This window comes from Oryx dammah, unplaced genomic scaffold, assembly GCF_014754425.2.
Source record: "Oryx dammah isolate SB20612 unplaced genomic scaffold, SCBI_Odam_1.1 HiC_scaffold_3, whole genome shotgun sequence".
Classification (NCBI taxonomy): Eukaryota; Metazoa; Chordata; class Mammalia; order Artiodactyla; family Bovidae; genus Oryx; species Oryx dammah.
The window spans coordinates 115,194,214-115,208,649 of record NW_024070187.1 but is presented as its reverse complement, the minus strand read 5'-3'; the positions used below and the strand labels follow the sequence as shown (position 1 = coordinate 115,208,649).

Here is a 14,436-nt window from a genome sequence, read left to right as displayed (position 1 = left end):
GAGTGTGTCCCTGCCGCCGCGGGCCGCGGGGCGCGTAGGTAGCGGGTGTGCGTGGGGGGCAGCTGCACCCGCCGCCCGGCCCCGGGCGTCTCTGCCAGCACCTGCTGTCGGATGTGGAGTCCTCCCTAGAGGTCGTAGCCTGAGAGTTGGGACTGTGTTGGGACCGTGCAGGTGAATGAGTCTCCGAGTAAGCCCGGCCCTGGTGCCCCGGAGGTGGAGCTGCAGCCGGAGCCGGTGCCGCCCGCTCCGCCCTCGTGCGTCAGACCCCGGCCGGCGCGGGGGCCTCGGGCGCGGGCGGGGGCGCGCTGGGATGCCCGCGGACCCTCCCCCCGCCACGGACTGCGCTGTTGGGGGGTCTGCTGCTGTGCGTGCACCTTAGCGCCCGGCAGAAAACGCGCCTGTGTGTCTGGAACATTTATACTCCATTCAGAAATATGTACTCCGTGTTAATTTCCTCAAACCAGACTTTGTTAACTTAGGAATATCTCCGAGTGGAGACGTGCTCGCTTTTTCTGTAAATCTTAAATAAAAGGTGCTGTTCCTTCCTTTGACCCTGGACTGGTCTGTGTTTTCTGTCTTTCTCTCCGTGCATTTTTTCTTTTTCTTTTTTTTTTTTTTTTTAGATTGGTCGCAGCCGTGTCAAGGGGAGGACCTGGGTGGTGGGTCAGGCACCGGGTTCGTCCCGGGAGCCCCCGTGAAGGCCCTCCTGTGGGTCGGTTCTCAGGCAGCCACGTGGGACCAGGACCGGGGGGCCGCTGCCCGCCTGCCGCCTGGCACCAGTACAGACCCGCCTGGGGCTCGCCCTCTTTGTGCCTCTGATGCACACGTCAAACGGGGTTTGCACTCAGGGCGTTCTCCCGGCTGCCTTCTCTGGGGCACCAGTATGGAGGAGGTGGCGGTGAGCCGTAGGGAGGGCCTCGGGGGACAGTGCCCGTCCACGCCGTCTCCTTCCTGCGGGAGAAGGTGGGGAAATAAAGGGTACAGGCTGCTTTCTCTGGAGACGGGGCTCCGTCAGCCCTAGGCATGTGGCCAGGCTGGCACGGGGGCCCATGCCCATCAGCTGCCCGCAGACGCCAGGCAGCCTGCACACCCCAGAGAGGTCAGCACACCTTAACTCCGGATTTCCAGTCAGCAGAAGCCCCTCTGTTGGTCAGGGGCTTTCCCTTCTGCTCCTCCCTGTCATCTCAGGGGGGTGGACCTGGGGAAGTAGCACCGATACCCAGAACTGGATGAACTGGCTGCCGGGTTTATTTTGTTTTGTTGCGTTTTTTTTAAAAAAAAAGAAGCGTGGCCCAGCTGAGTTTCTAGTTCTGTCTTCTTGGTGAACAGCAAGCCTGGGTCCTAACTCCTTGTTGCTCTTGTTATTGCGGCGTCCAGGAGATTAGCTTATTACTTCTGCTCTGCTGAAAATTCGGTTTTCAGTGTTTATTTGCCTAACATCCGGTAAATACTAAATGTATTTTTTAGGCTTTAAAAAATTTGAATGTAAGGTTTCTAATTAAACATTTATTGGTTTCTATCCATAAAGATTTACTGTTGCTGATCTTGTGAGGGAAAGGCTGTGTCCAGCGTCAGGAAGGGGCCTTGGCCCGCCTCTCCCAGACACTGCCCTCCCGCCGGCCCCTCCGCAGGGAGGAGGCTGTGGGCCGGGGCGGGCGGGGCTCTTGGTCAGTTACGGGGCAGCACATCCGGACGCCAGGCCCCTGCCCTCGGGGAGCACGCGTTGTAGCCACGTGTCCCGAGCTGCTGCCCATCGGACACTGTGTTGGGTGTGGACACGTCTCTCTTAGCCTAAGATCACTGACCCTTTATAGATCGGGTAAGAAAAGTCAAGCTCGTCGGCCCCACGCCTGTCCTGACTCACCTGCAAGAGCAAACTGGGTTTTCACAAAAGTTGCTTCATTTTTAAGGAACATGGCGAGAGGTGGCGCGCGCGCCCACGCACACCGTGACCTGCACACCAGGCGGGGGGCCGCTCCCTGTGTGTGCACGCGCGCAGCAGGCCCACGCCGAGGGGGAGCGGCGGGGCTGCTGGCGGCCACTGTGAACTGTCGTCCGCCACCTTCCTCCCAGGTCTCGGACGGCCCCGGAGACGAGCCCCCAGAGTCCCCGGACGAGAGCGCGGACGAGACCCAGACCGAGGCGTCCATCTCCTCTAAGAGGTCCGAGCGCGGGGCCACCGCCAGGAAGGAGCACGTGTGCCAGGTGAGGGGCGGGGCCGGGGCCGGGCGGCCTCCCTCCGCCAGGCTGGCGGGCACCGGGACCCCCTGAGCCTCTGGCCCTCTTCCCACAGCTGTGCGAGGAGCCGGGCAGCCTGGTGCTGTGCGAGGGCCCCTGCTGCGGCGCCTTCCACCTGGCCTGCCTCGGCCTCTCCCGCAGGCCGGAGGGGCGGCTCCTGTGCCGAGAGTGCGCCTCAGGTACGCCCCCCCTTGCCCCCCCCCCACGCAAGGTCTCTGCCTCCCGCTTTGCTGCACGGTCTGGGGAGGGGCGTGGACGGCCCATGCGGCTGCAGTCACCGCCCACCTCCTCTTCCCTGGCCGTATCCGGACTCGTCAGAACGGGTCCAGTTGGAGGAGCTCGCAGCGCCGGCTGTGGGGCGCTGTCCCTGCGGAAGGAGAGGGGGTGTTTCTTGGAGGAGCCCCTCCCTGCAGCTGCTCACCTGTTGGAGGGCGCAGCCCCTCCCGGGCAGTCTGCTCAGACCCCCGCGGGCAGGGCCCCTCGAGGGCTAGAGGAGGAGCTGGTGCCCACCCGAGCCACGGCGGCTCAGCCCTGCTCTGCGCCCCCTCTCGCCCTGGCCGCCAGGGATCCACTCGTGCTTCGTGTGTAAGGAGAGCAAGAGTGACGTCAAGCGCTGCGCGGTGTCGCAGTGTGGGAAGTTCTACCACGAGGCCTGCGTGCGCAGGTTCCCCCTGACGGTGTTCGAGAGCCGGGGCTTCCGATGCCCGCTTCACAGCTGCCTGAGTTGCCACGCCTCCAACCCCTCGAACCCAAGGCCCTCGAAAGGTGCAGAGAAGCTCCGTGCGGGTGTGACCAGATCCGAGCCATCGAGGGCGGGTGGGGTGGCAGGCTTGTCCCCAAGAGCTTTGCCCCGCGTAGGTTTAGATACCTTCTGTCACTGACTGGGTGCAGGTGGGGGTTAGGGTTTTTCTTGCCGTTTCCCTTCTTCCTGCCCGAAATGTCACCTTAGTGGTTGCTGACTTGAGGAGGGGGGCCTGAGCCCTTTTGACAGATTCTGTTTGTTCGGGCTTTGATGGTCCTTCATGTGTGAAAGCCATATTTTCGGGTGCAGGCCCACCTGTATCATGCTGTGTGGAGTCTGTGGAACTCAAAGGCAGCGGGTGTCTGCTTCCTGACACCAGCTGTCCTCAACCAGGGGCCTGCATTCCAGGGGGCATAAGGCCATGTCTGGAGGTGTTGGGGGTCCCTGCTGGCACGCACAGAGCAGCCCCCACGGGCCCCTACTGGGACCCAGTGCCCAGGCTGAGAAACCCTGGTTGACCTCATTTTAGAAAACAGCATTAAGTGCTTGACGGCTTTCTGATACCTTATTGAATTACCACTGCCTTAAGGAAATGTGTCTTCACAACGCTAATGACACTCTTACCCTCCTACCCGAGCCCCTGTTTCCTTCCGCTGCCCCCGGGTATTTCTGCAGCAGCGCTGTGAGCCTGTGGACGCCCGGGCCTCGGCTGCCCTGCTGAGGTGTGGGGTGTGGGCGTGTCCACTCCAGGTAAGATGCTGCGGTGTGTCCGGTGCCCCGTCGCCTACCACGGAGGGGATGCGTGTCTGGCAGCGGGCTGCTCGGTGATCGCGTCCAACAGCATCATCTGCACGAACCATTTCACCGCCCGGAAGGGCAAGAGGCACCACGCGCACGTCAACGTGAGCTGGTGTTTCGTGTGCTCCAAAGGTGAGCCCCCGGCGCTTCGCACACTCGGGGCTGGTCCAGGCTGTCCCAGGGCCGCGTGCCGAGGGCCAGCTGCGGCACTTCTCCAGCTCTGTCCACCCTCTTGTGGCCCGTGTTTACCCATGTAGTCGCATTCGTGGTCTCTGAGTTAACCATGGTCATGTCACAGACTCGGGATGGCTTTCGTGGTGAAAAGAAAGCGTGCTCCTGTGTGGCGCAGATCCCGGGAGTCGGGGTGGGGGCTCGGGCGGGGGCTAAGGGTGCCCTTGTTGCAGGGGGGAGCCTGCTGTGCTGCGAGTCCTGCCCGGCGGCCTTCCACCCCGACTGCCTGAGCATCGACATGCCGGATGGCAGCTGGTTCTGCAACGACTGCAGGGCCGGGAAGAAGCTGCACTTTCAGGACATCATCTGGGTGAAGCTCGGGAACTACAGGTGGGGGAGGAGGCGCCCGCCCGCCGCGGTCACTGTCTTCTTTTCCTTTGCAGAGCTGAGCGCACTGAGATGCTGTCACTCTCTCTGAAGAGTCTGTGAACCCTGTTTTTAATATTTATAATAGATGGTGGCCGGCAGAAGTTTGCCATCCCAAAAATGTCCCCCCAAATATTCAGAAAATGAAGCACGAGGTTGGAGAATTCCCTGTGTTTTTCTTTGGGTCTAAAGATTATTACTGGACGCATCAGGCGCGAGTGTTCCCGTACATGGAGGGGGACCGGGGCAGCCGCTACCAGGGGGTCAGAGGGATCGGAAGAGTCTTCAAAAACGGTACGGGGCTCCGCGGGGTCGGGCACGGTGCTTGGGGGCCTCTGCTAATGCTGACTTCGTTTCCAGTGTTTGGTTTCTGTGGGAAACGCTGGACACAGCATTCTCTTCTAGCTGTAGCTTAAGTCCTTGTGGCTAGGTTTGTTGAAGCAGAGGATAAGACGTGACATCTAATAAGTTTCCTAACATTGATTGTGGTGACCTCCACTAGCACGCATTAGAGCTCTCTTCAGTACTAGCCTGCAGGGATTTCTCCCCGCTTGCCTTTATGTGAGAGGGAGCCCGCTGCAGTCTGCGGCTGCTGCACCAGCTCTCGGGGCTACCCTGACCCGTCAGCAGTCGCACAGGCGCCTCCACCCCACAGCCGGGTGAGGGACAGAGGGGACAGAGGGCTGGCCTCGTTTGGGGGATGAAGGGGTCAGGACGGGCAGCACGTGAGGGCCGCAGGGCAGTGGGGCCCTGGGGAGGCGACCCGCCCGCCCGCCCTGGCTCCTGCACATGGCCCACCCAGGTTTCTCCAGGAGAGGTGGGCCGGGCAGGCGGCTGGGCAAGGGCAGGGTCAGCGCCCCTTGCCTGGAGGCCCTGCAGAGCCCCCCTGGTTCTTAAGCTGGCCGGCGGTCCTGCGCCCCTGTCTGTGTGGGTGCCGTGTGGCCTCCTCCTGGATTAGGGAGACTAGAGACACCACTTGGCAGAGATGAAAGTCTAGACAAAGTCATTAACGTACAGGCCGTAACGGGTGGACGTGTCTGTTCGCTAAAATCTTTTACTGGCACTTCATTGACGTTTAGCACTGCAAGAAGCTGAAGCCCGTTTCCGCGAAATCAAGCTTCAAAGGGAAGCCCGAGAAACGCAGGAGAGCGAGCGCAGGCCCCCGCCCTACAAGCACATCAAGGTGACGGCTCAGGCGGGGGCGGGGCTCGTCGGGCAGGGGCGGGGCTCCTCCGGGGAGCAGCCCTCCCGGACAGCTGCGCCTGGCCTCCTAGGCGGGAGTGGGTGCTGCCACTGGCCACGTGTGCTCTGTCTCGAGGCCAGGGTGCGGGCAGGGCTTTCGTGCGGGAGGCCTGCCCTCAGCCCGATGGTTAGCCGTGGAACTGCAACGCTGGCCCGGCTGCCCAGAGCATGGCACAGACGACAGGCCCTCCTCCTGAATCACACTCACTGCCACCAAGCCCAGATGAGAGGTGGTCAGCCCAGGCCACCCGACCCAGGAGGACCTTCTTCAGATGGTTCGGGGAGCGAGGGGCCGGGTGGGGCCGTGCCGCCAGGGTGGGCGCCTGTCCTCTGCCTCGAGGCAGGTCAGGGGCTCCATCTTGGCCCCCCGTACCTGGGCCGTGGTCAGCGTCTGAGACTGACGTGCATTTAGCCTTCGCTTTAGGATGAGTCCCCTGGATCAGAATTACGGGGGATCTGAGCGTGGCGCTGGGGGTTCCCGAGGCTGTTCCAGCCCCTCCGGCTCGCCCCGCCCCGGGCGCGGGTGAGCAGGCGCCTCTCACCAAGGCCTCCTGGCTGCTCTTCCTGTGCCCGGCCCCTCCTCCCCTGCCGCTCTCCTGTGCGTTTGCTCTGAGCTCGGGAGGCCGGGGCTGCCCTGCCCCCTCCCCCTGCGCCTCTGTGAGGAGAGCGTCTGGTGGCTGTTTGCCGCCCCCCACCGGGGGTTCTCTCGGGCGCAGTGCTGCCAAGAGGCAGCCCAGAGGAGGGGTCACGGGAGGCTGAGCTCGGCCCTCGCCCGCAGGTGAACAAGCCCTACGGGAAGGTGCAGGTCCACACGGCGGACATCTCCGAGATCCCCAAGTGCAACTGCAAGCCCACCGACGAGAACCCGTGCGGCTCGGACTCCCAGTGCCTGAACCGCATGCTCATGTTCGAGTGCCACCCGCAAGTGTGCCCCGCGGGGGAGTCATGCCAGAACCAGTGCTTCACCAAGCGCCAGTACCCCGAGACCAAGATCGTCAGGACGGCCGGCAAGGGCTGGGGCCTGGTGGCCAAGAGGGACATCAGGAAGGTGCGCGGGTGTGCGTGTGCACGCGGGCATGTGTGCCTGCGCGTGTGGGGTCAGTGTGCCTGCGTGTGCGTGCATGCCTGTGGATGGTCATGTGTGCATGCCTGCACGCGTGTCTGAACGTGCACGTCCGTGTGTTAATGTGTGCAGGTGCACGCATGCGTTCGTGTGTACATGTTAAGGTGTGTGCGCGTGCATGCGCACATGCACGAATGTTGGTGTGCGCATGTGTGTGCAGCGTGTCTGAACGTGTGCGTCTGTTAATGTGCGCAGGTGCATGCATGCGTTCATGTGTACATGTGTGCGTGTGTGCGTGCGTGCCTATGGATGTTTATGTGTGTGTGTAAGTGTGTGCAGCGTGTCTGAATGTGTGCGCGTCTATGTGTTAATGTGCAGGTGCACACATGCGTTCGTGTGTACGTTAATGTGTGTGCGTGCGTGCGTGCATGAATCTTGGTGTGTGCGTGCATGTGTGTGCAGCGTGTGTGCGTGCGTCTGTTAATGTGTGCAGGTGCATGCATACGTTCGTGTGTACGCGTGTTAATGTGTGTGCGTGTGTGCGTGCGCACGTGCATGAATCTTGGTGTGTGCGTGTGTGTGTGTGCAGCATGTGTGTGTGAGTCCAGGGCTCGCTTTTCTCTTCCTCCTCCTAGACTTCGCTAGCTCATGTTGCTTTTGGACTTGTTGAGAACAGAATTTCAAAAATGGTTTCTGAATTGTTACGGTTGAAGATTATAAAACATTGGATGGAAGATGTCTACCGCAGTAAAACTCTGAACTTCCATGAGTCAGGCCTTCTGTCGGAATTCTGACGGCAGCCGTTGGGAAGTGAAAGTTTACTGAGATGGGGGCCGGAGTGTTGCTGAGCGGTGCTCTGGGGTTGCTCTCCTGAGGCTGTCCCAGGACAGGGCAGGCAGGGCCAGGCTGCCGGGCAGACAGAGGCCACACGGTCCATGTTCAGGCTGCCTGTCGCAGCTGACCCCAGCAGTGTCGAGGGGGACCGCCCTGACCGCCGGTTTAGGGGCTCTTGCGGGAGAGCTTGATGGTCTACACCCTGCTCTCTGCTGGGAGCGCAACTGTTGTGGTGCCGGCCACAGGGCACTGGGGGCCGGGGGCTGGCCTGTCGCTCCTTCCAGGGTGCTGGGAGAAGCGCCTCACCGGCAGCCTTTAGAGCGTGTGTGGTCACCTGACTGACTGACGGGCGGGGACGTGGGGCTCTGGACTGTGCCCGGCGGGGGCTGCTGCTCACCCACGGCGCCCTCTGGCCTCCAGGGGGAGTTTGTGAACGAGTACGTGGGCGAGCTGATTGACGAGGAGGAGTGCATGGCGCGGATCAAGCGTGCGCACGAGAACGACATCACCCACTTCTACATGCTCACCATAGACAAGGTAACGCGCGTGGTAACGTCGGGCCGCACACCACGTGTCGCTGTCGGGCCGTGAGCGTTTCACACGCCTGCGGCCACTGCCTGGGGGCCGGGACTGGCGCCACGCAGCCCGCGCGGGGCTTCTGGGAGGCCCATGCTCCCTGATGCGCGCAGGGACACCAACAGTCCTCCCGGGGTCAGAGAGGAGGGCTGGGGAGGCCATGCTCAGGGACACGGGGAGACTCCCGGGGTATCTGTTCCTTGTCTGAAGCCCACGTCCGTCAACAGTTGGGCACGTGTGTCCTCCGCGGGGACCAGTGTTCTCAGCGGTGCTGAGCTGGACTGTCACGGGTTGGGTGGAGGAGAGCAGGGTCGTCAGGACACAGCGCCCTGCTGACCAGCCCTCTCCAGGGGCCCTAGGGGACACAGACACCCCAGGAGGTGGCCGATTTCTGCAGCCCCTGCCATCCCCCCTTCCTTTGGGGTGTGGTCATGAAGGAGGTTATTTCATTAGAAATGAAAACCCTGGGCCCGTGCCTTCCTGTGTTTCAGTCTAAATCTGAACTGCTTGTATTTTGTGAGAAATGCGAGTTTGATCACTTAACACACAAGTCAGTCCCTGAAATGATCGTTCACTGAGGACACCTGGCTGAAACAGAGAGAGAGCCCATGAAATGCTTCTGCTTCATCTTTTTCCTGCAAGAATCAAAGAAAAAGCCTTGCCTCCCTAAATGTGTACCAATGCAATTGAGCAAGGTCTCTGTGAGAAGACCCCCATACAGGCTTCACTCTGAGAATCTGAGATAAGACCAGATCTGAAAGAAAGTACTTAGATATGTTACAAAATGGTTAAAACCATAAAATGAGACTTAGAGACAGAAAAGATACTGAGGAATAAATCAGGCAGATTTGATAAAATGGTTAAAACTGGGAGTTAACATAAATTCACTGAAATTGGCCCTTGGATGGGTTAGGGAAAATTAGATGCTGACAGAGGAAGTCTCTGCCGCTGAAGAAGCTCCCGAGAAACTGCCTGGACGCAGCAGATGTGCCGAGACCGCGCGGGAGCGGCGGGGAGGTGGGAGAGGACGCTCAGTAGGCGCGACAGGAGAGGCCGGGGGCCTGGGGCCTGGGGGAGAGGCCGTGTGGACAGTTCTCTGGGATCCGTGCAGCACGGATCGTTTCATGGGTGAAGCTGACCAAGTTTTTGAGCGGGGTAAATAATAATAAATCTATGCCTTTATACGTTTTTAAAAAAAGCAAAACAAAACTGTAAGAGGCAAACATTGTGGAGACTTGGAAAGCAAGCAAGAGGGGCTTCCCTGGTGGCCCCGCGCCCGGGGGCTGGTGCTGGCGCTGCCGCGGGCCTGGGATCCATCCCTGGCCTCGGAACTGAGACCCCACAAGTCGGGCAGTGAGGGCCCTTCCCCAGGACAGCGGAGAAGAGAAGGGCGATTCTCGGAGCAGCGGCGGGACGGCCGGTCTCCCCCCGAGTGCAGTCCCGTGTCCTGGCTCGTGTGCCCCTGTTGGTCTGGCTGGACCTGCAGCCTGTCCGAGTCTGCGGCGGGCCTGTCTCGCCTCCATCGGCGCGTGCCTCTAGGTGGCGGGTGACCCCTGACCTCTCCCTCCCTGCCGCCCGCTCACCAGGGCGTGGTCTCTCCTCGTGGCGCTGACCTGCCCTCCGTGAGCCAGAGAGACAGGACTGGTTTGGGGGTGTCCCATCCGAGTAGCCATGGGAGACCACGGTTTCCAGTGCGACACCACCGTCCGTGCGGGCAGAGCCTCGGGTGAGCACGGGCCGCGCCACGGGCCCGTGACCCCCGAGTCGTGCCTTGCAGGACCGCATCATTGACGCCGGCCCCAAGGGGAATTACTCCCGGTTCATGAACCACAGCTGCCAGCCCAACTGCGAGACCCTCAAGTGGACGGTGAACGGGGACACGCGCGTGGGCCTGTTCGCCGTGTGTGACATCCCCGCAGGTACGCGGCCCCGGGCTGCACTCGGGGCTCCCGGACGACGGGCGGCCAGACGACCGGTCCCAGGCTGCGTGGCGGGTCCGGAGGGCGGGGTGGTGGGGCAGGTGAGTCTTGCTGGGAGCACCCCCTTCAGGGAGGGGGCTGGGAGGCTCCGGGGGTTGCCCACGTGGCCATGCGGCTCTTGGTGGGAGGACGGGAGGCCGCGGCCCCAGCGCTGTGTCCCCTCATAGGGACAGAGCTGACCTTCAACTACAACCTCGACTGTCTGGGCAACGAGAAGACGGTGTGTCGCTGCGGAGCCTCCAACTGCAGCGGCTTCCTCGGCGACAGGCCGAAGGCAAGTGGCAGCGGGAACGGGGTCTGCGGGGCGCGGGTGAGGCTGCTGCGGAGCAGCACGGGGGCTCATGGTCTGGGGCCACGAGCCGAGGCCGGGCGCGGTCAGGGTGGGGCTGCGGCTGGGCCTGGCGCCCGCGCCCGTGTCTGCAGCGCCCCGTGTCTGTGGACCCACCTCCTCGGGCCTGCGTCCCAGCCGGGTGATGCCTGCAACAGCCCTGCTCCCAGCGGCGCCCTCCCGAGGACGCGGGTCACCTCAGGCGTCGGGCCCGGAGCTGCAGCGTGCGTGCCGGCCCTGCCTTGCCCAGCTCGGCTGTGTTCTCGCATCCTGAGTGAGGTCCTTCACGGCCTGGATACGCCCCGTGGGAGCAGCCCGTCTGCCACGTGGTCCCCAGGCAGACGGACTGCCACGCCCACACCCCTTGCGGCCCCGCCCGGACTCCCAGCCCCCTGCAGTGACTCTGCTGACTTCCCCGTTCCAGACGTCAGCGCCCCTGTCCTCGGAGGAGAAGGGCAAGAAGACCAAGAAAAAGGCCAGGAGGCGCCGCACGAAAGGCGAAGGGAAGAAGCCGTCCGAGGACGAGTGCTTCCGCTGCGGGGACGGCGGCCAGTTGGTGCTATGCGACCGCAAGTCCTGCACCAAGGCCTACCACCTGCCCTGCCTGGGCCTGGGCAAGCGGCCCTTCGGTGGGTCGGGGGTGGGTGCTCCAGGTCTCTGTGGGGAGGACGCTGGGCTCTGCTCTCGAGAGGGATGCTGCCAGCTGTTTTCAGGAGGGAGCCCCAAGGCCCTGGCCCCAGACCAGAGGGAGGCAGACACGCGAGCCTGGACAGAAAGCTGGGGGTGGAGGACAGGCCGGCAGCAGACGGTAGTTCTCCAGACTGAACAGAGCGCCTTCACAGGGGCACATCTGAGGCAGGGCCCCCAGAAGCTCAGTCCAGCCACACCCAGTCCTGGGAGCAGCCGGGCCGGCCAGTGGCCTGGGCATGGACACGGGCCCGCTTGTGCACCAGGCCTCTGAGCAGCAGCTTTAGCTTTTCTTACGTTTTATGAGTTGTGTGCAAAGTCGGGCCCGTCTCACTGGAGTGAGAGCTGAAGTGAGCTGAGCCCTCACCCTGAGCCCTCGTGTGTCACCCGTTCTCATTGCAGGGAAGTGGGAGTGCCCTTGGCACCACTGCGACGTGTGTGGCAAACCCTCCACTGCCTTCTGCCACTTCTGCCCCAACTCCTTCTGCAAGGAGCACCAAGACACAGCGGCCTTCAGCTCCACCCAGGACGGCCGGTCGTACTGCAGCGAGCACGACTTCCAGGCGGAGCCGGCTCGGAGCACCAAGACCGAGGAGCCGTGCTCGGGGCCCAGCAAGGCGAGGGGGCGGCGGCGGCGGCGGCGGTGTTGGCGCAGGGTCATGGAGGGCAAATAGCGCCTGGCTGGGGCCGGTCCGACCAGGGGTGGCTGCGGGCGGGCGGAGGGCCGGGCCTGGCAGCGTCGGAGGACCCCGCCCCCGGCCCCCGGCCCCGGCATAGACGCACAGGCCTCCCCAGGGGGGAGCGTCCCGCCACTGAGCCATCTCAGCAGCGCCCGCTGCGCCCGCACTGACCGTCCGAGCCACGTGGGTGCCCCGTGAGGCGCCAGCGTCCCAGGACAGACAGCCTCACTACACAGCGTCACAGCTACACTCAAACCTCAGCCCGTCCCTGCCCCGCTGTTCTAGGCTGAACTTAGGACTGAAGATTAGCTGGCACATGGAATGCATTTCTCTCCCGGGTAGTGTTTCCCTGGGGGTCTCTCATCCCCAGGCTTCACGACATTGCCCGCCTCCTGCCCGCCCGCGTCACTCAGGAGAGGAGCCCAGGGTGGGGCCTGGCAAGGACCGGGACCCAGGGTGCCTTGGGAACGTGGTTTTGACTATTGCGCTTATGAAACAGCTGTATGGGATTTTTTTTTTTTTTTTTGTACTAATGTGAAGTTTTTCCTCAAAATGCTTCTTTTCCATCCTAGTGAGAAGCCAGTAGTATAGTGTGTGACCGTTGGAGCGGCTCCGGCTGTGGACCTGGCCCCACAGCAGGCCTGCGGCACAGGCCTGTGAGCGGCTCCCCGAGGGGCCCTTGTGCGGAAGCGTTTGTGGATGGTTTTGGTTGGTTTTTCTTTACCAGTTTCTGGCTTTTACTCTCAATATATTTTTGCTAAACTTGTTTCACAAACTACCACCGACTGCAATGCTTGTTTACTGATGCGTCCCGAGTTCCCGCAGCTGCAGGACGGAGCGGCGGGTGTGGGCCCTGCTGAGGAGCCTGGGCTGCCCGGTGTCCCCACTGGGGCTGGAGCTTGAGGGGAACCTGTGTCCAGACAGCCCTTTCGGGCTGAGGAGAGGCTGCCTGGGTGGGGGCAGCGGGAGCCGGGCTGGGTGGACAGGCTTGGTGGGGGCACTCAAGTCGGGCTGCTGGATGTGGGCACCTGGCTTTGCGACAGCCGGCCGATACCCGGGGCGCCGTGTGGACCTGGGCCCAGGCACGATCCCAGCAGGAGCCCCCCTGCCTGCCTGTCTTGCGCGGCCACTCAGCAGGTGCTGTTCTCTGACCCTTTCGCTGAAACCACCCAGACGACGTACATCCTGCGGTTTACACACCTGCCCCGGAAAACCGCGCCTGAGGCCCCGTCCGTCTCGCTGTCTGGCTGCAGAATTGCAGGGTGTGTGGTCCAGTGCTGAGCCGTCGGGGTTGGTGGGAGGGCTCTGTGGCCCAGACCCCTGGGAAGCATCTGTTCTGGGTCCGAGGCTCCTGCGGCGGCCTGAGCACAGACTGGGGCGGGGGGCTGCGGACCCTTCTCTGGTGACTCTGGGATGAGTGACCAGGTGGGACCAAAGGCAAAGGCAGCTGCGTCCTCAGAGGCCCCGCCATCTCTGGGGGGACCAGGGCCGTTTCCGTGCAGAGCTCGCTCTCAGACTCCATCAGGAGAGTACTGGGTGGACGTCGCTCACCTCCTGAGGCCCTGTGCTTGGGGGGCCGGGCGCAGCCCTGCCCTGCAGAGCCAGGCCTGGGGGGCGGCCCCCACCCTCTCCTGCCAGGGAGGGCCCTCTGCCCACCAGAGCACCGCCACTGTTTTTGCAGTTGCTTTTCCACTTTGGGCGCAGGTTAACTTATTTTTATATTTGACAGTAGTCAAGTTTTGTGATCTTTGAGTCACTCATATTTCCAAATTCTTTTATGATCTTTCTGAAGGAAATACTGGAAAACTTACTTTAGATGTGGTTGCCTTCTTTCCAAAAATTATTATAAACTAATGAGCAAATAACACTAAGTTCTGAGAGTCTCTAAGAAGCCAATTCACAGCTCTGAGCAGAATCTGGGCCTGGAGGAGCAGCGGAGAAGGGCCCTCTCGGCGGGCCCCGGCCTGCCTCCATCGAGGCCTCTGCCCCAAATCGGAGGGGCGCTGGATGTGGGGAATTCGGTCTCTGAACCTCAGCCTCAGTCCTTGGTCGTTAACGTGACGCCAAAACAGAAGGAAAGCTGCCCAGGGGCCTTGGGACTCAGCACGGGGGTGGACAGGCTCCCTGGGTGCCGACGGCCTCCTGGCCCCCATCTCGTCCTCCCAGGGGGAGGTGGGGTCACCCCACCGCCATCCCAGGACCCCCCGACCAGCAAACGGCCACGTGTGCGCAGCCCCTTCTCCAGCCACCTCACGAGTCAGACAAGCCCGTTCGTATCAGTACAGAGACTGCCAGGTGCTCAGTTCCCGACCCTACGAGACGTGCAGCAAACGAGGACACGCTCACACGGCGCTGTCTGCGGGCGGCACGGTGCCCGCCGCCCTGCCGAGACTCCTCCAGCAGTACACGGGTGTCAGCGTCAGTCACCCGGAAGGGGGCCGGGCTCCAGCTCTGGGGCACCCGGTGCCAGTGCCAGTTCTGACAGACTTAAGAACTTGAACTTCACTTCTGGGGGATGTACTGAAATGTAGATTTGCTGTTTGGGGGGAAATAGCGTTTTAAGGTCGGAAATTGTGTCTGGAAGATTGTATGAGTATTTTTGTATTAAAAAAAATTTAAAGGCTTTTTTCTTAAACTTATTTTATGTGGGATTGTAAGTCTTTTTTTCCAGT

At 62.0% G+C, this 14,436-nt stretch overlaps 1 protein-coding gene and 1 non-coding gene across 4 annotated transcripts in view; both read left to right on the top strand.

The window, feature by feature from the left end:
- The window catches only part of NSD2 (nuclear receptor binding SET domain protein 2), a 76,171-nt gene extending 61,768 nt beyond the window's left edge, over window positions 1–14,403 (top strand). Inside the window, exons 11-23 of one of the 3 annotated variants that reach the window (XM_040237691.1) lie at window positions 2,074–2,205; window positions 2,294–2,417; window positions 2,803–3,003; window positions 3,731–3,910; window positions 4,183–4,339; window positions 4,464–4,669; window positions 5,455–5,558; window positions 6,396–6,665; window positions 7,935–8,051; window positions 9,868–10,009; window positions 10,237–10,343; window positions 10,822–11,026; window positions 11,487–14,403. In XM_040237691.1, coding sequence (XP_040093625.1) covers window positions 2,074–2,205; window positions 2,294–2,417; window positions 2,803–3,003; window positions 3,731–3,910; window positions 4,183–4,339; window positions 4,464–4,669; window positions 5,455–5,558; window positions 6,396–6,665; window positions 7,935–8,051; window positions 9,868–10,009; window positions 10,237–10,343; window positions 10,822–11,026; window positions 11,487–11,758 — 2,217 coding nt within the window. In that variant the 3' untranslated portion in view covers window positions 11,759–14,403. Of the gene's footprint in view, window positions 1–2,073; window positions 2,206–2,293; window positions 2,418–2,802; window positions 3,004–3,730; window positions 3,911–4,182; window positions 4,340–4,463; window positions 4,670–5,454; window positions 5,559–6,395; window positions 6,666–7,934; window positions 8,052–9,867; window positions 10,010–10,236; window positions 10,344–10,821; window positions 11,027–11,486 lie in introns of those variants that run through there. The other 2 variants (XM_040237692.1, XR_005720623.1) reach the window with 2 other exon arrangements.
- On the top strand, window positions 9,666–9,789 carry LOC120862296. The gene has a single exon (XR_005720726.1).
- Window positions 14,404–14,436: the final 33 nt, after the last annotated feature.